A 23,044-nucleotide genomic window follows, 5' to 3' on the forward strand; every position below is an offset into this window, starting at 1 on the left:
CAGGGACCAGTCATTTTCAGAGGAAACAGCTGGCAGACCACCCACTGTCACAGCCAGCAGCCTGGACCTGAAATGGGTGCCTCCTGCTGACTTTATTCCATTTAAGGGTGGCAGTCAGAGCCCCAGCAAAGAAAATTTTTCCCAAGAATGAGTTCTGCAGAAATAGAGAGAGGCAGCTCCTGGCAGCCACCCCAGGCGGACACCAAATTTAGCCCAAAGATTGAATATAAGTATATTTTTAATTTTTAAATTTTAAAAATAACATGATAGCATTAAAATAGTTCATAAAACAAAGAGAATTAGAGCATCCCCAGAGATCTATCAAACAGACACAACTGCTTTCATTTTTGTTTGTTCCTTGCAAGTCTTTGTTCTTATAAACATCTATTTTTATACATCATAATCATAGTGTACATATGATTTTTAATCTTCTTTTACTTAAGAATATATGATATGCACTTAAGAGAGGCATAATAGAGGTGGAGAGAAGGGCTGGCTTTACTACTTGTTGTTCAAGTTGCTAAATATTTCTTGAGTCTCATTTTCCTCATCTGTAAAACAAGGTCAAATGACCTAATTAGATTTGTAAAGATGAAGTGATAAATCATAAAATCTCTTAGCCCAGTGCCTAGGAAATAGTAAACACACAACAGTTCTAAGTTTGTTTCATTATCATTACTAAAATAAGGAATTTTTATAATTGACTTTTCCTAGGCATTTACATCCTATACAGGTTTTTATATTGGTTTCTGAATCTGTAATTTTAAATCAAACATTTGTAATCTTAAACCACTCCAGGTTATATTTCATCCTATTTTAAGAAAAACCCCAGGAAGGCATAAAATACCTTTCCTCCCTGTCCTGAGCCCCCCCAACCCACCTCCCCCAGCACCTGCTGAACTGCAGCTGATGCCAGAGGGGATTTTAGCCTTGGCTGGGATGCAGGGCTTAGGGCAATGAAAACTCCTGAAAGACTTAATGCATGGTTCTTTTACTCTGAGAAAACATTTGAGTGAGTAAATGTGCCCAGTCCCACAAGGTCCTTGAATCTGGGAAATGGAAAATTCTACTCTGTTGAAGGGACAGAGGGGGCTTGAGTCTTGTTTTCAAGCCATGGCCTTCCCAGTGTCAAGGTGAAGGACATAGCTGCCAACTTCAAGTGACTGCAGAGTAATATTAGGTTCCATGCCAAAAATCATCTCCCTACTTGCCACCGTGGCTGGCTTGATGAGGTGGTTGGAGCTCTCGCTTATTGATCATTCTTTTGCTTTAAGGCTTTGACGATATCTGTAAAAATCAACTCTATTCCTGGAAATAGCTTTATTCTTCTAAATCTAATTATAATTCTGGTAGGGGCCCCACCTTAAACTGTGTGCAAGACTCTGTCCTGGTTCCTTGCCTGGTAACTCAGCCCCTAGGATGAAGTTCTGCTTTGCCTGCATCAGTCTCCCTCCTGGGCCCAGACGTTTCGAGGACTGGTCCTACCAGCAGCTTCCCCAGTGTGCCTGCCTGCCTGGTGTCTCGTAAAGTTCTGTGGCCTGGCTTCCCTCCTGATGTGCCCCTCCACCTTACTACTACCTGCCCCTCTGTGTACTTGAGGTCTTCTTTCTTTGACTTCTCTGATGCCGAGGCCATGCTGGACCACACCTCGCTGGCCCTTGCCTAGACCCTTTGGGTATAGCCTTCTCCCTATCAGCCCAAACTCCTTTCTGGGTCTGCAGCTAGCTTGAGCAGCCCCACCTCTCCTCCCCCACCCCCACCCCAGGGAATGGGCCAAGCATAGAAGGCCCCAAGTGTGTTAGAAGAATTCATACTGGTGGAAATGATAGTTGCAACATCAAGCAGGCCCTTTTCCAACTTAACATCTGATATGTACTTGTTTTAATCCAGACCTTTTATAAATGCTCTTGCTTCCTTGAGCGAAAAGGTTTCTGTCCCTGGAAATTTTGCAGAAAAAGGCATGTGGATTTGCAACAGTTCAAAACTGTTAGGGCAGACTGAGATGAGGGACAGCTGTATTCTGGGGCTTCCTGGAAGGAATCTGGATTCTCCTGCCTGGATTCTTCCCCTGCTTACAGAGGCTGGCTTCACATCTGTCAGATCTGTTCCAATTACCTCTTCAAAAAGGACTTTCCACTCATCCTGTTTGCAGAAAGGCCTTCCCTCCCTTGTAATTATGTGATTAATTACATGGGAGGCCCTTCCCATTAGACAGTAAGCTAGAAAAGGCAGGAGCTATGACTGGTTTATAAAATTCTATTCCTAAAGCCTAATCCCTAGCTCAAAATGGCTGCTCAATAAATATTTGTTGAATGAAAATTTTTCTCTTTTTCCCTCGAGATAATGATAAAAATCTACACATCTCTGATTATAGTCAGGTCGCTAACAACAAGAAAAAAACACAAACCTTATTCTATTTATTTTTTATTTGAAAATTCTTTTTATTGTCAAGAGTTTATACATGGACTGACTTTGGGGGCTTCCAGCATCTCTCAGGTTCTCCTGGGAAATGGTGGATTATTTTTTTTTGTATATCCTTTTATTGGTACATTTTAGATGTACAATATAATGACATTCATCATTGGAAATTTGCACCTTTACACACTCTCTTGGTTCTTATTTTTCCCCCTTCCCCTGTCCTCCCTTGAACCCCTCCATCCCTTCCTATTTACAAAGACTTTGTTTCCATTTTTTCATTTTCTCATGTTAATTCCGTTCCCTTCTTTCCTTTCCCCTACCCCCCCACTTACCCCTCCCCTTTGCCCCTTTTCTTCCAATTTCACATTATCTGTTATACCTTTTAGTCCTTATTTACACTTTCGGTTTCTCACACTAGAGAAACTATTTGGTATTTACACATGTGTGTCCTGTTTATTTCACTTAAGAGTATCACCTCAATGTGTATCCGTTTAGCAATAAATGTCTCTAATTTCTCATTTTTGATGGCTGAGTAGTACTCCATTTTATTAAAAAACACACACACACACATTTTCTTGATCCATTCTCCAGTTGATGGGCATTTGGGCTGTTTCCAAGCTTTAGCTATTACAAACTGTGCTGCTATGAATATGGGTGCACATATATCGCTGTGGTATGATTCTTTTAACTCTTTGGGGAAGATCCCCAGCAGGGGAATAGCGGGGTCAAATGGGACCTCTAGTCCTAGTTCTTTGAGGTATCTCCATACTGATTTCCCCAGTGCTTGCACCAGTCCACACTCCCATGGTGGATTATTTTTGAGAGCCTCTTCATTTCTCACCTTTTTCCTCATTTACACATCATGAAAACAGTGCTTCAAACAACCTTCAAGGTGTCTAGTACTCAAGTTTATCTCTCTGCTATCAAAATTTGATGTTAGAGAAAAATCCAAAATTCATTCTTCATAGTTTTCTCAGCATTTAACCACTTAAAAGTCTTTAGCCATTCCTAGTGGTAGAAATTCTGGTCTTATCTAGCACTAGAAGAAGAAAATGAAGAGTAGAATCCTGAAGGGGCCTGAAATTCAGTGCCCACTGTGTTACCAACAAGCTTATGATCTTAAAGATGAACATTTGATGTGGGGGAGGAAAGAGAGTAGAAATGCACAAGGCTGAAATCTTGCTATAAAATGAGTTCTTTGGGCTTTTGCAGTCTGAGCATAATACAGTATAAACTATTAAATGTTGTACCTATGTTTATAAAACTAGGAGATGTACTATTCACTTTTTTTATAGGAGAAAAAATGAGTACTAGATCTTTTTTACAGTTGAACCCCCCTGGGCTGAGCACCTTACCCTTGGACAGATGCCAGGTGCACACCAGAATCTCAACCTAGATGCCCTAAAATGTATTCAGTGATTTTCCCGAAAGACCTCTTCAAAAGAGCTTTCCTGGCCTGCTAAACTCTTCCGTTGTTTTTTGTTTAAGCCTGTGTTTCTTTCTTTTAAAAATGGTTCCTCCTTATTGGTAAAGGGCTAGGTGGTTTGCTTGACCCTTGTTTGGAGCAAGAATCATTTCTCCTCTTTCAAAGAGATGTGATTCCAATCAGAGAGGCTGGGAAAAAGGTGTCCATGAACCTTCCTGGATCTCCGCTTTCCAGGTCTACAAAGTGGGGACCCTTAGACCTCCTTCACAGAGTCATCCTTGAGCTCTCCATCTCGTCAAGCCTTAGCCATGCATTCAGGTCCAGGTCAGCCCTTTCCTTTTCCATTTCTATTACTTCCTGGAGCCTTATGGTTCTAAGAATTGGTAATAAGTTCATTTCCATTCAATTCTATTTTAATTGTTTCCTTTCATTGTGCTAATTTGATCACTTTAGATGAATCAAATTATGAATTTCAAAAGGGAAAGTTCTAGAATCATCCCTCAACATCCCAGGTTTTCAAATACTGTGCATTCAAAGTGATAGCAAAAACAATAAAGATAATAACAATTGCCATTTAGCGACAGACTCTTATACTCCAAGTACTTTCCTGAACTCTTTTTTTTTTTAGGTTTTTTGAGACAAGGTCTTATATGTACTTTAGGCTGGCCCTGAACTCATTATGTAGCCCAGGCTGGCCTTGAACTCACAGAGATCCTCCTGCCTCAGCCTCCCAAGTGCTGGGATTACAGGTGTGCACCACCACACCTGGTTTGAATTCTTTATAAACAGTTTCTCATTTAACAAGCCTATGAGGCCCAAATTACAGATGAGAAACAAAGTCTCAGATATTAAGTCGCTTGCTGGTGACAAGATATAAATCAACATCCTGAATTTTAACACCTGCATGTATGATTCCAAAGCTCCACGCTCCCCCACCACATCTGTAATGCTTCTCTTATAGTCACAGCATCAAAGTCACACAACAGAGAGATAAATGTGGAGACAGGTTTTATTAAGACAGATTACACATGTTATTTCATTTTTTTCCTTCCTGAAAACCTTACCATCAAGGACTGATCTCATAGAACTTTGAATTAAAAAACAATCATCTCACAAAACACATTGCAGAGATGGAATAAGAGAGGATCATAATGCCAGTGCCAGATAATAAATGTGTTCCCTCCAGGGACCTGGGATGACCAGTCTTTCCGAAATGGTCTTTCAGCCGGTGCTTTTCCTATCTCTTCTCTCAAATCCGTCCCTCTACCCACTGACAGCATCTGAATAGTTGCAGAGTCAGCCAGAAATGAGCAGGTAGGGGAAAGCTGAGTCTGCTTTAAACTTTTATCCTCCTCTGTCCCAACCTTTCATGTCTATCTGTTTAGGCGAATAACACTAAGACAATGAGGCTTGGGCCCTCTGCCAGGCAACTGGAAGACACAGGTTCTCTAGTTTCCTTTCCCCCCTCCCCTTCACCACACACACACACACACACACACACACACACACACACACACACACACGCACCTTTACATGAAATAATGTCTTGGTATTCTCAATATCCAATTCTTAGCATCCTTTCCCTGATTCACAATGGCGGCCCCCCATCCCATTACGGATCCACTCAGTAGAGACACTAAGCCAGTCCATAGGGAAGGCAGGGCTTTTCTGCAGCCTCTACTTGGCAGTCTCATTAAGGGAATTGGGGAGATGTAGAAGTCTCTGTGCACTTTAAGTGAGGGTCTTGATAAGATTCCCCTACTGCTTCCATGTCCCTGCTGATGCCTCCAGGGAAAGAGAGATCTGGAAACCTCAATAGCTGTCATCCTACCTCCTCTTGATATTCTAAGTTGGCAGTCAATAAGAGAAATAGGAGAGGGTCGGGGATTTAGCTCAGTGGTTTCGTCGCTTGCCTCACAAGCGCAAGGACCTGAGTTTGATCCCTGGTACCAAAAAGAAAAAAAGCAAGAAAGAAAAAAAGAAATAGGAGAAAATAGTTTTCCAGTGTCTTTTTCCCCTAAAGGGAATCTGAAAAGACAATGTTCTTTTTTTAATAAGTCCTGGGAATCCACTGCTCTCAGTGGCTGGTGGTGTGTTCAGGATCTGAGAGAGGACAGTGACTTTGTGGGCATTCCTGTTGATAAGGTGGTCTTTACAGGAACATGAGATGAAGAGCCAAGTGAAGAAGTTCAAGGATGGCTTCTATCATTGGGCTGAACTGTAAGACACGGTTCAGGAGGCACAGGATGAGAGGTGGTGGCAGTTTGTGCATACAGCGACTCTCTGGAGGAGCTGGCGCCCTCATGGGCTGGTTGTATATCCTGGCAGAAGGAAAGGCTGCAGCATCACCAAGATGGGACGTTTGCCTGAGATACATGCCAAGGCACTTGTAAAATTGAAGCTAGTCAAGTTCCAAGCATCTCCTTTTAAGACTGTGTGGAGTAGAGGGTAGCCAACAGCAGCCAAAGGCCACCTCACCACCACTACAAGGTATGACTCAACAGAGAAAACAACAGATTCAAGAGCACGGAGAATCAAGTTATTTGACTGGTGCTCTCTCTTGGCTGAGGATTTTGAGTTCTGCCTGGGGGCTGGGGATGGGTGATGAGGTCAAGAGAGCCACAGGAACTTGGGAACTTACCGGGTACGTTGCTGGTGTTCTATTCTTATGGCTATCCTTCTCCGGACTAATTTTTCCACAGTTCCCTTTCCTTTCCCTACCCTATTCAACGCATAGTCTGAAAGACTTTGCTGAGTATTCTGGTAAAAGATGAGGAGGGGACAATAGCCTGCTGGGCAGCCATCATGACTAAACTCTCAAGAATACTGGTTATACCTTCTAGAATTAATATGCAATGCAAATGAGACTCACAGCCCAAAAGGAGCAGAGCAGTGATGAGAATGAGAATATGGGATCAGAAAGGATGTATCGTCCCTCTCTGAGCCCCCTTTCTCCAACTTGGCCCTGGTTCTCCCATGTTGGAGGTTCACACTGATAGGTCATCTGACCTAGCCTTGCTGCTGGTCTTGCTAAGACGACGCTTTTCACTGTGGCAGCCATGGGGAAGGCAGTGACCTGACGAGACTCCATGGGGCACATCAGGCTTCTCACCATAGTGGATATGGATGAAACCCTCCCCAGGAATCCGCTCGTGGCCTTGCACTTGCTCAGTGGCCATGTTGTCTGTGTTCTGCTGAGAGGCCATATTGTTCTTGAGGGGACTAAAGAACTTTCCCCTCGGGCCATTCTCCAGGCACTGAGTGAAGTCAGGGGGAAGTGTGCAGCTCTGGACTGCGCACCCAGAGGGGCCAGGAAGTTGACATTTAGCCATGCTCTGCCTCGACTGGATAAATCGCTGTTTGATCTTCCAACCCAGGTGGAAGAGTTCAACCAGACTGAGGAAGAGGGACAGCCCGGCCACAGCCAGCATGAAGACGATGAAGACATTCTTCTCTGTGGGCCGGGACACGTAACAGTTGACGGGGTGGGGGCAGGGACTTCTGCGGCAGACGTGCAGGGTGTTCAGGAAAATTCCATAGAGGAAGTACTGGCCCACAATGAAGGCCACCTCCATGGTGGTGCGGATCAGGATGGTGCAGACATAGGTGTTGAGCAGATTGCCCTGGAGGACAACTTTTCCATTCATTTCCTCCCAACAGGACAGCTCTGGTTTCTCAGCCACCTGGTATTCATAAGAACCAGGGCGGTGGATCTCTTTGGCTCTCTCGGCTTCCCGTAGCCTCCGCTTCTCTTGCATGCGCACGGTGTGCATGGCGTGGCCCATGTACACCAGGGATGGCGTGGAGACGAAGATGATCTGCAGCACCCAGTAGCGAATGTGGGATATGGGGAAGGCTTGGTCATAGCAAACATTCTCGCAGCCAGGTTGAATGGTATCACATTGGAAATCAGCCTGCTCATCTCCCCAGGAAGACTCGGCAGCTGTGCCCAACACGAGCATGCGGAATATGAACAGGACAGTGAGCCAGACCTTGCCGATTATGGTGGAGTGCTTGTGTACTTCCTCCAGGAACGCTCCCAGGAAGCTCCAGTCACTCATCTTGGCACAGGCAGGAAACTGACACCAAGACTTCTGCAAACAGGGGAGAGAGAAAGAGGAGTTTCTCCAAAGGTCTGGAAGGTCCTATCATGCTGCGAGCATCCATCCGTACAGACATGTTGTTTAAGAAAGTGCGACTTAGAAGTCAAATCCACTCAAAAGGCTTCCCCTAACCACCACCACCCCAGAAAAATAAAAAGGGGATTTGAAGCCAAATAGAGCATGGATCCCACACTAATAGATTTAGAACCCAACTGGGGTGTGTTACAATTTGGATTCTATGCTTTCACTTGAGATTCTACTTCAGGAAGTGGGGGGGGTCTCCAAGAATCTGGGTTTGCGACAGGCAGTCCCGATGCTTCTGGTGCAGACAGCGCAGGAGTGCGACTGGAGAAGCACTGGAGCAGTGGAAAGAAACACAGGATTGGAGTGTGCAAACGTGGCCCTGAGCACGTGCTTCATTATTTCCTCATCAGTCAGGTGGGTGTGGGAAGGAATACCTACACCAGAGGTTGTGGAGAACTGAAGGAGATGAAGTATGTGATATGCTGGATATTGTATCGCAAGTGTTTCATATGTTTGAATGGCTGTTGGGTGAAAAAGAAATTTTTAATGGCTCCATGGGATACAACTAACTAGGTGGAAGAGAAAACGGTGAAGATGGGAGTGGCCAATTTGGCTTGAGGAAGCACCGTGTCATGATCAGAGTTGTCCAACATGGACCGGCTGTATTGAAAGGTAGTAAACAAAAGAATGCTTCAGGCACTCTAAAGGTATCACAGATGAGTGTTGGCTTCCCCCAGCTGGTAAGCCACAGGCAAAGTTGATCTTCCTGCTTCCGTACAACATAGCCCTTCCAAACATGCAGCCTGGCTCTAAACTTTCTGCCTATAGAAGATGCCCAGGGTTCCTTTTGTTCAATCATGCCAAGTCCTGACAGATTCCCAAAGGCTCCTCTCACTATCTCTTAGCTGCCCTCTCACTCCTAGGTGAATCCCATTTACCTTTCAAAACTTAACTCAGTCATTGTTTTCTGTAGTTCTCCTTCCTCTCTCTTCAGCTACTGCAGTGACACTCGGAGTGTTCATTCACTCCTCCCAGTACTTTCCACCGTGCTTTGTAATCCTCTGCCTGTCTGTGTTCTTCCAGCAGGGGCTTTTTGAAAAAAGAGACTATCTTTTCCTTTGTCATCAGAGGCCCAGAGTAGGTGATCAGCAAATCTTGGTTGAGTGAAGGGAGGGGAAGAAACACTGACATTTCTGATACAATGGCCAACCAATTCCCTGTTCCCTGACTGCCTCCTAGTAGCAGAGTGAAACGGCCAGATAGCACTTTCTCCAGTGTCTAATGCACTTGGTTCAGGTTACTCAGGTATGGGAGGAATCTAGTCTAAGGAGTAGTGATCAAGAAAAGTTTTCCCCATCTCCCAGTAAACAGGGATCCTCACTCATTGTCTTCCTCTCTCCCCCTTCCCCACTGCTTCCTGCTTGTGGACAGGATTGTGTAAGCCACGATGTCTGAAGCTTTCCAAAGAATCTCAGAAATGCTGACCAGTTCCTCTGAGGCCTCTGAATCAACTCTTGAATCTCCTACCTCCAAAATTCTTACTTGGTGATCAATATATGTCTTCACAGTTTAAAACCCCTAACCAATCCTAATCAACAAGATGACAAAAAGGAGAGAGCTGAACCTCAATATTCTCTTCTTAGAATAATAAAACATCATATTTGGGTGGGACATTAGAGGTTGTCAAGTTCAAGCTTTGACCTTTATATGTATACCACCAACATGCCCTTGTTCTTATTGGTACCTTGTTTATGCTAATAGAAAGAAAGGGGGAGGGGCAGGGGAAAGGAAAGAAGGGAAAGGAAAAATGATGAGAAATGGAAAAAATGGAAATAAAGTCTTTGTAAATAGGGAAGGGTGGAGGGCGTGAAGGGAGGGCTAGGAATTGGGAAAAAATAAGAACCAAGATGCATTATGTAAAGGTACAATTCCCAATGAGAAATGTAATTGTGTTGTATACCTACAATGTACCAATAAAAGAATTTAATACAAAAAAAAAAAAGGGTAGGGATGTTGCATTTTATAGTCCAGGCTTCTTAAGCTCCTGAGTTAACTCTTTGGCAGAGACCACCTCCTTGTCTGATCTTTCCCAGTCCCCAGTACCCCATACTTGAGCATATACATAATCACTGAGAATGAGGAATGCCCTAAGTGGGCGGAAAGTGTTCTATCTCCACTCCTTTCCATATCAAAGACCCATCCAGGTCTTGAGGCCTTTCCTCTAGTTTGTGATTAAACATCTTCTTCTTTACTAAAGGTGATGAGAATCCCCCTCCTTTAGCCTCCAAATGTGAAAACTTGAGCATTTGCTCTCAAGGAAAATGGATGATAAGAATTTGAATGGTCTGTCAGCTCCTCTGGGTATGATGTACAATGCTCAGCACCTTCAGGGTCAGCCACAGACCTGCAGTGACTATGTTAAGTGTCTAAGAGAAGGAAAGGAGAGGAGAAGGAGTACAGGGAGACAAGAGAATCAGAAAAGGGGAATGACAAGAGGAAGTTGAAAATGGAGTAAAGGAAACCATGTAATGATTTAAACAAGATGGGCTTAGGAGTTCAGTAACTGGAGTTCAAATCCCTGCTACTGTCTACTGAGCTTGTATAAACTGTTCAATCTGTGTTTCACTTCCCTCATCTGCAAACTGGATAGAGATATGATTATTTAGCTTATACAGTGCTATGAGGTGATACATAAGAAGCAGAGGCACAGGGCTAACCCTATCGGAACTGAATAAAAGGCAGCCATTACTAGCGAAGAACGTGATAGGAAAGGATGACAGTAGAATGAGAGAGAAAAGAGCAGAAGGTAGTACACAAAACAGAATTAAGGAGGAGGAGAAGGGAAGGAATTGAAGAAAATGGAAGTGGAAATTAGAAGGAAGCAAAAATAAATAAATGTTATATTCTTCCAAGATTTGGAACAGGTTTTCCACACTCACTCATTGAAGACATTTCCCTTGATCATCTCACTGTCATTCATTCCTTGCAAGTCCCCAAGGAAGTATAAAAGTAGTTCCAGACAAAAAATGTGACTTTGGTCTGGTCTGCCAAGAGTCTTGCCTGCTGACTCCCTTGCCTGTGGTCAAGGAATCTCACCTAGAAGAAGTAAAGCTCAAGTTCAAGAAAGGAACATCTTGGAAACCAGAAAGACAGTAGTAGGAAGGATTTCTCACCTGGTGGGAGCAATAGAAATTAGCTTAGGGGGGGTCTAAGGGTAAGACAGACTTTCAGAGACCCTGGCAGAGGAAGTAGGGTAAAAGATCTTTCATTTATGGTTTCCTGCTGACCCTCAGGCAAAGTCATGAAAAGTTAAAATTGGTACTATGTACCAGATACTCAGTTGATAATGTAAAAGGTTCATGGCTAAAGCCAGTTTTCTAAATATATTGGCTCTCCATAGGCCCCTCAACTTCAGCCAAAGAAATTTGTAGTTGAGTGAGTTTACTGGGTGTATAGCACATAAAATTCTTTGTAGATTATTATCCATTACTTGGCAGGAAGTGTATTAGGGAGGGGCAAAGGAAGCTGCCATGGCCTGAATAAATTCTGCCAAATACAACGGTAATTTCTCTCACTGCTTTAGCTGTAATCTGATTGGCTTCCTACCACTTTCAAAGTTCAGACTTGAACCTGCCGTTTGAAACCTTCCCAAGCACTGTCTCACCCTATCTTTCCCACTATTTCCCTCACATAGTCAGTACTTCAGCTGTGCAGTTCCCCATATATATTCATCCACCCTACAATTTCTTCATTTTTTATTTAGGGTTCTTTATGTTCCCTCCACCTATAATGTCCTTCTTCCCTTTCACTCATTCATTTAATAGGTTTATTGGGTAGTTGCTAGGTTCCAGGCCTTGTGCTTACTACTGAAGATGCAGTAAGGAGAGAGAAAGAAAAACAAGGATTCTCTGCTCTTACCAAGTTTAACTGCCTTATTTCCATAATGTCAGTAAGGCCTGGTGTTGAGGAAGCACAAAGTGCTATGAGAGTGTGTGGTAAGGGCCTAAATCTGGTCTACTGGGTTCGAGGAGGATCTCATTAGACCAGGGCCCTCTGCAACTGAAACAGCAAAAAGAGATGATAGATCCTTTGCAAATGGGAAGGGAATCTAGTCACAGAGGGAGAGGGAAGGAAGGACAGGGGAAGGGGAATAAAAAGAATTAAGGTATGTTATATGTACGTATACCTACTCCCTAAGATGAGTGTGAACATTATATACTACAAATGTGTATTGTACTAATAAAAAAAAATACAGAAAGAGGTGGTCCTAGAGCCTGGAAGGAGACATACCAATTCTAAAGATTCTTCACTCCTACAGCTTCAACATCCTCTTTCAGTGTGTCATATCTTGGGACAAATTAAATATTGGAGGGGTCACTAGGGAACTTGTTTGGTGATAGTAATATGGTGCTTGGGTCAAAACAAAGGAGCCAGAGGAAGGGTTTTATATAGTGAATACAAATTCAGGCCTTGGCTTTATGAATTATGTGGCTAGAAATATAACTCAGGCGTCTACGTTCCCAGTCCAGTGCTCTTCCACATGCCTACCTCATCGTACCCATGCACAGCTAATATTTTCACAGAAAAGCATTTCAAAAAACAACCCAGATTAATTAACTCATAGCCACCAGCTCTTCCTCCAACCCCCTCAGATGCAGGATGAAATGGAGATGTTGACCTCAGCTCTTAGATGTTTCCTGGGCTCCAGAGGACAGTACCATCCAGCTTGTAGGGTGCATTCTCACAGTTGGTATATGTTGCCTTCAATTTATTCTCCAAAAGGTTTTGCAAGTTCTTTTTTGAATTTCTAGTACATACCTACCACTGTTCTGAGGACAGAGCTCTGAGTTCTGAAAACAATACCTCAGTGATGCTGGGCTTGACAAAAGCTAAACCCTCAATGGCATCTATGAATAAAATCTGCTGGGTGAGGTGGCACATGAGGCAAGAGGATTGCTGTGAGTTCAAGACCACCCTGGTATGCATACTAAGACCTTGCCTCAAAAATAAATATTAACAAAATCTGGCACGATTACTTCCCTCAGGGATTTAACAGCCTTTCCCCTCAAATAAGAAGTTAGCTTCTCAAAATCAAAACTGCATTGTCTTAGCTTCTCTTATTAAGAGCATAACATGCATTCTTAGTGACTGAAGAAAATGTTTAGCAGTGAGATTGCATAGTGGTCCTAAGGAGATTCCAATCTTTCTTCTTAAGTCTGCTAATAAAATAAAACCTTATGGCTGGGGATTTAGCTCAGTGGCTCCATCACCTGCCTCAAAAGTGCAAGGTCCAGAGTTCGATCCCCGGTCCAAAAAAAAAAACCTTACACTGATGAAAATGTGCTTCTCTAACATTCTCCTGTGGACTCACAGTGGACAGGATATACTTGTTTTGTTCAAGACTGAATACCTTTAACTATTAAAGATGTTCAGTTTTTCTTATTGAATGTTCAAATCTTCATAAACACTCTATGCAGTGAATGACATTGCCGCTATTTTGCAGGGGAGGGAACATATAGAGAAGATTTGTTCAAATAACAAAACAGAGACTACCTGTAATTCCAGAAGTCTGGGAAGCTGAGGCAGGAGGATCTCAGGCTTGAGCCCAGCCTGGGAAATTTAGTAACTCAAAAAAAGAAAAAAATTAAAAAGAGTTGTGGATGTAGCTCACTGTGATTTAAAAAAATAAAAGATTAATGGGCAACAGAACCAGGGCTTCATTCCAGTTTCTGGTCAAGTGTGATGCATGCCAGTAAGTTTCCCTCCATTTCTCTTCCAAGGGTGGAGCTCATCAGCTCTTAGGTCTCTGCTCTTAGAACCCCACAAATTCCTGCTAAACTGGGGACACTTGAGTGATCTGAGACATGAGCCTGCTGTTTGGTGATAAGGCCCAGGGGTCAGCTTGTATGCAATCAAGCAAATATTTGTTATGCTCCCTTATGTGACCTGCACTATATGGAGTGCTGAGGGAAAGGGTGTGGAAAAGTAAGTTCAGCTCAGTTTTGAAAACATTTCCGGAGTGTCTTCTTGGGCTGGACGTTGGAGAGTCTCAAAAATCAATAGTGAAGACGCTCACCACCCTATGGGGGATACAAAAAGAAACAAGTACATAGGATGAGTACTGGGGTAGAGGTAAGTGCAGGGTGTCACCCGAATGCGTAAGAGACACTGACCCAGGCTAGGAGAGGGAGTGAGTGGATGGGTAGGAAAGACTTCCCAGAGGGGGCTTTGAGTAAGAGCTGGGTGGATGTGATGTTTGTGGGAATGCAGAGTAGGAGCGGGAGAGGGAGAGAGATGAGAGAATTTCAGACAAAAGCAGCTACATGAACAAATTCTCTAGGTTGAGAGCGAGAGTGGGGTTGAGGTACCAAGAGCGGAGCACGGGGGCTGACAAGGCAGGAGCGAGTTGCGGAGGCCTTTGGAGAGGTGACACTGAGGAGGCTAAAGTGGCTCTCAGCCCACAGGCTGAACTGTGCTCAGTGGCTTGCTGGGAGGCCAGATTTCAGTATGACAGCACCCACGTGGACCTGAGACGGTAAAGGACTGCACAATCAGCAGTGCCCTCGTTTGTAGCAGTCCTTCGGTAATCACTTCAGCATAAACTATGTAGGCTGCAGGTGACCGGTGCTTTCCTACACACTTGGTGGGCCTGTACCCTCATCTGTCTGCCTGAGAAGACGTATTGCAAATGAGTGAGAAGCCACCGTAGGAATAGCTGGAAATTCTTTCTTCCGTTGATCCTGTACTGTCCTCTGGAGCCACATGTAACAGCCTGCCTAACAGTATTTGGTGACAGTTTCTGTATCTCTTCGAGCCAGCAGATGGGCCTTAGGCTACCCAGTGAAGCCATCCACATTTCACACATATATTGAGAATTATTTGCTCTACTAGCCATGCATTCTAACTCAACCCTGCACTCCTTGAAGACGAACTGCATCATTTCATTCCCCTCCAACCCCCAACTGCCTTTGAGACTAATACTGTGCCCTATGCCTGGTCGTGTATACTTTATGAAAACAACAACAATGGATGAATAATATAGCATTTGGGTCACTCAAAACACCAAATGCCAAACTGATGGAGGCTGGTCCTTCCTGGTTGCTGAAGAAAGGAATGAGAATATGCAGAGGGTGAGCAATTCCTGAGGGCCAACCTGAATGTCAGTAGCTGGGCACTCTAGGAAGCTGGCCTAGGGGCTCCTACAACCAGAACTAGGAAGATGGAAGTCACTGAGCCTTACTTCTGCCTGTGTGAGAGTCCTCTCCTCAGCAAAGCAGGACTAAATGTATCTAGGACAGAGTCTGTCACTATGAACTATTACTTCACTGCCTCCTCCCCTCAGATTACTGGGGAACTTTTCCAAGTTCGTCAAAATTAGATTATAAGACCACTCCGCAGAGACTGAATCTAATTCTGTACAATGACACATGTTCCGGACAGCATCTAATAGATCTCTGATTCTCAATAAAGGTTGTTATTCATAGCAATAATAACAATCCTGGGGCCTGTACTATAATTCCAGTTATCCTATGGTGGAATGTGGCATAGGACGAGATCCACTTGCTTCCCAATTAAGAGAATTCTGATGTAAAAGGGCTGAAAAAGCCTCCTTCAAGAATGCTTTAGACTTAGACGTAGTATCATGTGCCTTCAGTTTAGTTCATAAAGTGTTGACTGAGCTCTTGTGCTATCTCAGACATTAAAGGGGGCTTTGAAAGCATCCAGCATAACCATCATCTCAGAGCTCTTTTGCACCTTAATCATTTGATTTCCCCTCACTGTAATAATACTTCCCTAAGATGGATATATGGGAAAAATTGCATGAAAAATTGGTCTCGATCCTCAGCTATCTCAGTAATCTTCGTTATTCTTTCAGACTCTCAGCTACAACTTTCGGTTTATCTTTCAGGAGTAACACACAAAAGAATTTGAATCCAGGTGATAACCACAATAACAATAAAATAACACTTATTGAGATCTTTCTCTGAGCTACACACCTTGTGCATTGTGTTTCTCAGTCTCTCTCTCTCTCTCTCTCTCTCTCGTATGTATGTGCATATATAATTTTTTCACTTGATTCACACAACAGTCTGGGGAAATAGGGACTTTTCTCTTCTCATCCCTTTTTCACAGGGCTCAGAGAGGATGACTTGAGCAAAATCACACTGTTAGTAAAAGGTAGAATTGAAGTCAAACCTAGCTCCTGGCTGATCTGACAGCAGTACTCCTGCATTAGCCACTGTGCTCAATTCTGTCTAAATTGCCTGAAGTTCCTTTCTTTGGCAAATCTTTGCTGGTCAAAGGCTGGCCACTGTCATAAGGTGACTAGATCAGAGTTGTTCATGAGATAGTTGTTAGGATAGGGTGTTGATTGCAAGTGGTTAGGAGTCTTACATTTAGGATATTCTTTCTTTTCCTGACTTAGGTTTGGGGTAGCTACATAAACCTCTGGGGAAGTGGCCAGGCATATGATAGGAGCTGTAGCTATTGAGTTGGCCCCATGGGCTACTTCCTCAGATCTAGAAGTCCAGTGGGGACTTGCAACCCTGAACCTTGAGAGGATGACAGAAATGAGAGACAAGGAAAGAGAAGGTGGGTGACATAAAGCACTGACTTTAATTTTCCTCCTGGTCTATTCGATGGCAGATAATTAACTCCTCTTTAATTTTATTTTATCTTGGCTAGGACAGAGTGATCCATTCAAAGACACCCTGCTGGCATACAATTGTATGACAGCCAAGAAGGTAGAGAGGAACCGGCAAAGTAAAGAATTATGCTAGGATAAGTAATTTTTTTTCTTAAAATGTTGAAAGAAGAAATATTTACGAAGAGTAGGTGGGGGATTTAGCTCAGTGGTTCTGCTGCCTGCTTCGCAAGCGCAAAGTCCCGAGTTCGATCTCCAGTACCCAAAAAAAAAAAAAAAAAAAACTCATACAAAGAGTAGATAGAAAGGCAGTGGTGAATAGAAATATTAAATTATAACAGAATATTTGAAGGTCCTGATGAGTTACCTCAAGGGAATTGATCAACTTAGTGCTATCTGGCCCTACTATTCCCAAACTTCCCTGGGCCTGTCTCATCTTATATAAAACTAAGGGTTGAGTTGGACTGATCTCTAGATTCCTTCAGCTCTACTGCTTTATGAATTTATTAAGAGATAGTAAGAGCAATAAAGAAATCTGAGCATTATCATAAATAGAACTTTCCTTACTAATTGTGTAGGTACTAATCAATTCCCTCCCATTAACTCTGCAAGGAGAGCAGTATTGTCCCATTTCGCAGAAGAGAAAACTGAAGCTCAGAGGTTAGGTAACGTGTACAAAGTCTCACAACAGGCAAATGATGCATAACAGGCTTGAACCTGGTTGGTCTAACTGCAAACACCATGTTCTTTCTGTATCTCTGAAAAGGGAAAGAAAACACACACACACACACACACACACACACACACACACACACACAAAGATCCTAGGACTGATAGATTATGATGAGTCTGAGACCAGAACTCCAGTTTCAACTAGTGAGTAGGGCTTCCCTCACTTTACCTAGTCCCATGAGAGCCCCAGTGTTTCTCCTTTTAGCTTCTGTTTATTCGATGGCTGTCTGTTACTTGTGCTGTTCTTAGAATTAATCATCACATTGGGGGTCTTAGCCCACAGTGGCCAGGATTCCCAGACTCTTCAGCATCTGCTACCATTTGGCCAGAATTCACATATAGAAAGTTATTTCCTTTTTTAGCCAGTAAGTGCTCTTGGCTGCAGCAGTGTCTACCACTGGGTTCTCAGCTGCCCAAACAGCAGGCTCTGGTGTTCCATTGATGTCACATTATAACAAGAACAAAAGAAAAAGAAACAGCATTATCATTGGTGGGTCCCATGGTTTCTGGGGACTAGTGGGGCACAGACCATGTTGGCATCACTCTCTAGTTGTGTAACCTCGGGCAAATCACTTAAACTCTCAGTTTCTAACTCATCTGAAAGAATAAGTAAATATATGAAAATGCCTAGAAGAGTCTTTGGCACATAGAAGGCACTCCATAATGTTAGTACTTTGTTTTCTGACAGCTCCTGTAAAAATTCTCAAGCATGATCCAACTATCCAGCTGGATGAGGAATTCGAGAGTGCAACAGGCTGGTTAGTGACCCAGCAAGGATCTCCATGTGGCACCAGGTATCTCAGAGATACGGAAAACATGGGCAATGATTATCCACAAATTAGCTAGTTCACTAGGCATGAAGACCCTCTGGGCAGGGCTGGAGAAGGGAGGTACAAGGCCTGCCTGGATCGGCCCCTCTCATTCCTGTGATAAGGCCAGCCTACTCCTAGCATGTTTCAGCTCAGGCTTATTCTGGGCCTGAGCATACGTCATGGGATTGTTCCCTTCTGAGCAGCTGTGGCACTTTGGAATCCGATCACAAAGCCAAAGGAACACCCACAAAAGGGGTTGGAAATAGGTTCAATTCTCTTTGAAAGAGAAAGAGGAAGTTCTGTACTCTGTGATCTGAGGGGCAGGGACATTTTGACCTCTAACAACCTTGGCCCTTCTCCGAAGTTCTGAATTGTGCAGTTTCCAGGCTAGAGTAAGATTCTGGAAGCTCCTTGTGAAAATGGAGTGTAGAAGTGAGGATATAGCTCAGTGGCAGAGTGCCTGCCTAGCAAGTATGAGGCTCTGGGTTCAATTCCTATTAACCCCCGCCCCCCCCCAAAAGGCAAAAAAGGTGAAGAGAGTAAAAAAAATGCGGTGTTACCATTGCATGAGAGAAGCTCTTTCTGGTTCTAGTTCTATGTTTGTGGCTTTACACAAGAGACATTCTTGGGACCTCCCTGAACCTTAGTGCTGTCATGCATGAAACAAAGCAGTTAGACAGGAAGGTTGCAGAGGCCCTTCCAACTCAAAGTTTGGAGCATCTGGGTAGTTTGTGACTTGTCCAGTTAGGATATCAAGTTACTTGCAGAGCCAAGAGGCAAGTCTAAATTTTCTGGTTCCCAGCTTAGAAGTCAGCAAAAGTAGTCCCAGAAAAAAATTATAGTCATAAAAATCAAGCTGTACCTTCTCAGATTATGTCATGGCTAGCCTTCTCTGTAGAAAGGACTTTATATCAAATAAGATGCAATTCAAAGAATCTTGGGCTGAGGACCAAGTGACCTAGATTCTACCTTGTTTTTTTATTTTTGGATGAGTTAAGTGATAGCCATTTTTTAAAATGCCAGGTTGGGGATGTAACTCAGTGGTGCAGCACTTGCCTAGCATGTGCATAGGCCCTGAATTTAATCCCAAGTATTAAAAAAGTAAATTACTTAATCCTCATAAAACCTGATAGGAAGATCACATTAACCTCTTTAGCATATGAAGAAACTGAGGATCAGAGACATTACTTTTCCTCAAGTCCACAACCACCAAATGTGATACCAAACGCCCAGACTCTTTTGCCCTACACTGGAATTAGATCTCTAAGGCCTCCCTGTGCTATTTTAATACCTCTTATTCTGTGACCTTGGAGCTCCCTTTTCTTATGGAACTGAATGTATTGACTGATTTTTCCCCCATTGTTTGCTGTCAGAAAAAAATTGGTTCACAAAGTGGCACCAAGCTGTCATTCGCCAGGAGTTAGCCACTTCCAACAATAGAAAGGAAATCAAAGTCTTTAAAGGAGCTCTGAAGCTTTCCAGGAAAATGGGCATTTTCCTCCCTTTGGCCAGCTTAACTCTTGAGCCCAAGAAGGTGCCTATGGGAGCTAAGTCAAGAGAATGCTGCTGGGAGCCACTGTGGGTGAGTCCTTCTCTGAACAGGCTCAGAGCTTGGCCATGGATCTTCCTGACCCTGAAGACTGCAGGTTTTCCAGTTCCTATCCTGACTGACCCATACAGACAGGCCCTCTGCCTTATTTTAATTGATTGCCCCCAGAAGTACCAAAAAGGCCAGGTAGCACTGTGGCAGCCCTGCTGGCTGCAAGAGCCCAAGACCCTCTACTGCTGTGCCCCTGGCAGCCAGTAGAGGTGATGAGGAGCAAGAAAGGTGTCACTGCCAAAAGATAGGACTGTAGGGTCTCAGATGGAAGAATCAGAGAGGCTTGGGGAGAAACAGAGCCTGGGAAACATGGCCGTGTGCGGGGGTTGGAAGAGCCCTAGGTATCAGTGAACAGAGCAAGATATTCTCCCAGCTCAGTCCATCCTGACTCACTGTCCTCCCCCTTAAGTCACTTCTTTTCCTAGGTCTTATTTTCCTTATCGTCAAAAGAAGGGGATAATTGGCAATCTAAGACACTCTTTTCTCTGGGTCTCTTGCCCTAGGCCAATACTAAGAAGGGATCAAAAAGGAGGCAGCTAAGAGATAAGAACAGTGCACAGTTTTAGGAGCCCACTAAGATATCTCTGGAGTTCCAAGGCAGTGGCAAGTCAGGGCAATCTGATTTTTGTCACTGCCATAGCGTTATGCATGTTCTGTGTCCAGATGAGGGAAGCCCAAAGGGTTCCAAATCAGAAGCTGGAGAATGTCCCTCTTGATGCTCTGCATACGGCAGTCATTGGTGCTCCACACTGGCAGCTGCTGCGTGAGGAAAAGACTTGGAGGGAAAACCAGGGACGGAGACTCAAAACAGCTCCACTGCCCTGGGGAACCTGACAAGAGGGTGGCAAGATTAGGCCTGTCCCTAGCGAGCTCTCAGTCAGGCTCTGGGCCAGGTTGTGCCTCTGGGGGCAATGAAGGAGGAGATGGAGACCACTTGGCCAACAGGTATGACGGTCAGGCTGGGATACCTCTAGCCGCACTGCTAGGCAAACAGTCCCTACACACTGGCCTTGGTCTCTTTTCTGCTCAGTTACGTCAAATTTTGCGTCTCCTGTGTGCCTTTCCAGGGCTCTCCATGCTACCCTTCCCTCTCCCAGGCCAGACAGATCACGGTGTGCCAGAGTCCTGTTCAGGAAACATCCACCCCAGGGATGTGAGGAGTAAGAACCAGGAATCCTTTTATTATAACGGGGTCCTGGGAGAGGGAATGAAGGAAAAACTGAAGAAAGGAACGAACTGAACAAAGGATAGGTATGAGATCCTTGTGTTGGGCATCCTGTTTTCAGTGGCTCCGAGTTGTGTCTGAGGCCATGGGATCAGAGCTTGAACGATGTTACTATTGAATGGAAGCAGGGGGACCATCTACTTCACACCCTAGATAAGGAAACTGAGGCCCAAAAGGGGGAAGTGTCCCGTCCAAGGTCACACAGCCACTGAGAGGACCAGGCGCAGGTCTCCCAGCCCAAGTCTGCACTCAGAGGAGACACGAAGGAACGGACAGAAACCTCTCGGCCTTGTGTCTTCTACCTCCCACTGCAGCCAGGTGGAAAGGAACCCTTCAGGGGCACCTCTCCTGGGCTGCCTCTCCGAGTCACATCAGCCTCCTTTATCTGCTGAGAGGTGCCCAGGTTCTCCTGCAGAACCACTGCATGGTGCAAATATGATACTCTGCAGAAAACTAAGTAGAGAATATTTTTAAACCATCCAACATGCCTTAGAAAGAAAGAAAAAAATCAAAACACTCCTCTAGATGCTGTAGAAAGCATTTCAGAAAAGATTCCATGCCTAGAGGAAACATCATAAAACTGTGTGTGCGTGTGTGTGTGTGTGTGTGTGTGTGTGTGTGTGTGTGTGTTTTAAGGGCTAATTCCCTCTTAATAAAAGTTCCTGGAAGTGGACTCCTGACCACTTCTAAGAACACAGAACACTGGAACTCCTCAGGCAGAGACTAACCCTGAGGGTCCCCCGCTCAGATTTCTACAGTTCCTTATAAATCAAGAAAGTCATGTACCAGCTACTTCACTAAACCCTCTTCCTTCATATATCCAAATGTCACTGCCACAAGAAACAGTGAGAAGGGCAAAGAATAAACTCACAGGCAGGCACACAGAGAAAGAGCTTTGTTTTTATTCAGCCTCTGAAGCAAGTCCCTCTTCTGGCTACTTCCTATTGACTTTTAGTTTTAGCCCTTAAAGTTCAAGTCCACCCTTACCTGCTTCTTTTCCTCCTCCCTGGAATTCCTGTTGGCTTCTCCACACTCTGGCTGTCTCTTCAACTGCCCACTGTTACTTGCTCTTGAGCCTGTCAGTTGTTCCTCTTCCACCCTCTTTTTAATCCGTATCTGTGGCCTTCCCTCCTCCCACTTCTTCCTCCCCCTCTCTCTCCACCCCCTTTCCTCTCCTAGTCCCTCCCTCCCCCCTCTCTCTTTTGCACTCTTAGAATCTTTGCTCTCATTTGAAGAGAATTCTTCCATCCACCTCCTGTAGCCTCTCCTCCCGGCCCCTCCCCAGAATGAGCCAGAGCCCCTCCTGCCCTGCCGCCCTCCCCCTGTTGCTGTCCTTGTAGCAGAAGCCAATCCTTCAGTCCCTGAGGCTTGTCCCCTTCCTTGGACTGGTGCACTGCCTCCCTAGGCCTGTTCTGGCCACTCTTGTGCCGAGCCTCCTCAAAGTCTCCATGCCACAGTTTTCCTGAGGCATCTGCAGGGAGATTGGTAGTGCCCAAGAGATCCCTCTTCCCATCCTTTTCCTGTCAGAGAAGGGTGTTCACACAAGGAGCTCTTTTGGGACCTCTGTTATGCCCACGTCAGTGAGCTGAGCACCCGCCAGCACAGGAAAACATGTTCTCACAAATCACAACCATTCTGTACCTAGAATAGGGACTGTAGTAGCCAGAAAGGAAAAAGACCTTGAGCTCTCAGTTCCAAATGGCTGAGAGGGCATTCCCTGCTACCCAGGATGCTCTCTCCCACTTTCTTCCAACAAGAAGACAGCACCTACTGTGTACCAGGCTATAGGACTAAGGCCTGTTTTTATTCCACTTAACCATTTCAGTTCCTAATTCTACAAGGTAGGTACTTTTGGCATTTGACATTTGAGGAAACTTAGGCTCTGAGAAATCAAGTAACATGATCATAGTAGCCCAGTTAGTAAGTGGCAGAATTAGGATTAGAAGTTTTAGCTAATGCCAAAAGTCATCCCTTTGTTCTTTCCATAAAAGTATACAGGTCTCTCAATTGGAATTGAACTGCTGAAAGAGAGTAAGGTTGTCTCTTGTTAGATTATATGT

At 44.3% G+C, this 23,044-nt stretch overlaps 1 protein-coding gene across 3 annotated transcripts; it reads right to left on the bottom strand.

The window, feature by feature from the left end:
• Positions 1-4,835: 4,835 nt before the first annotated feature.
• Gja5 (gap junction protein alpha 5) lies at positions 4,836-22,118 on the bottom strand. 3 transcript variants are annotated; one of them, XM_087213346.1, is made up of 3 exons: positions 21,972-22,117; positions 13,525-14,051; positions 4,836-7,938 (listed from the first exon to the last, which is right to left on the bottom strand). In XM_087213346.1, the coding sequence occupies exon 3, from the start codon at positions 7,903-7,905 to the stop codon at positions 6,832-6,834; it is 1,074 nt and encodes a 357-aa protein (XP_087069472.1). In that variant the 5' UTR covers positions 7,906-7,938; positions 13,525-14,051; positions 21,972-22,117; the 3' UTR covers positions 4,836-6,831. The 3 variants fall into 3 exon arrangements, with proteins under 3 accessions (XP_087069472.1, XP_087069471.1, XP_004853952.1); XM_087213345.1 differs by having other exon boundaries at positions 12,650-14,051; XM_004853895.3 differs by lacking the exon at positions 13,525-14,051 and having other exon boundaries at positions 21,972-22,118.
• Positions 22,119-23,044: the final 926 nt, after the last annotated feature.

This window comes from Heterocephalus glaber, unplaced genomic scaffold (assembly GCF_053883595.1).
Source record: "Heterocephalus glaber isolate CG9 unplaced genomic scaffold, H.glaber_assembly_v1.0 deba00001442, whole genome shotgun sequence".
Taxonomy (NCBI): Eukaryota; Metazoa; Chordata; class Mammalia; order Rodentia; family Bathyergidae; genus Heterocephalus; species Heterocephalus glaber.

What these genes read in the sequence shown, in the direction of transcription:
- Gja5 (XM_004853895.3), bottom strand. Translation starts at nt 7,905, where the DNA reads ATGAGTGACTGGAGCTTCCTGGGAGCGTTCCTGGAGGAAGTACACAAG.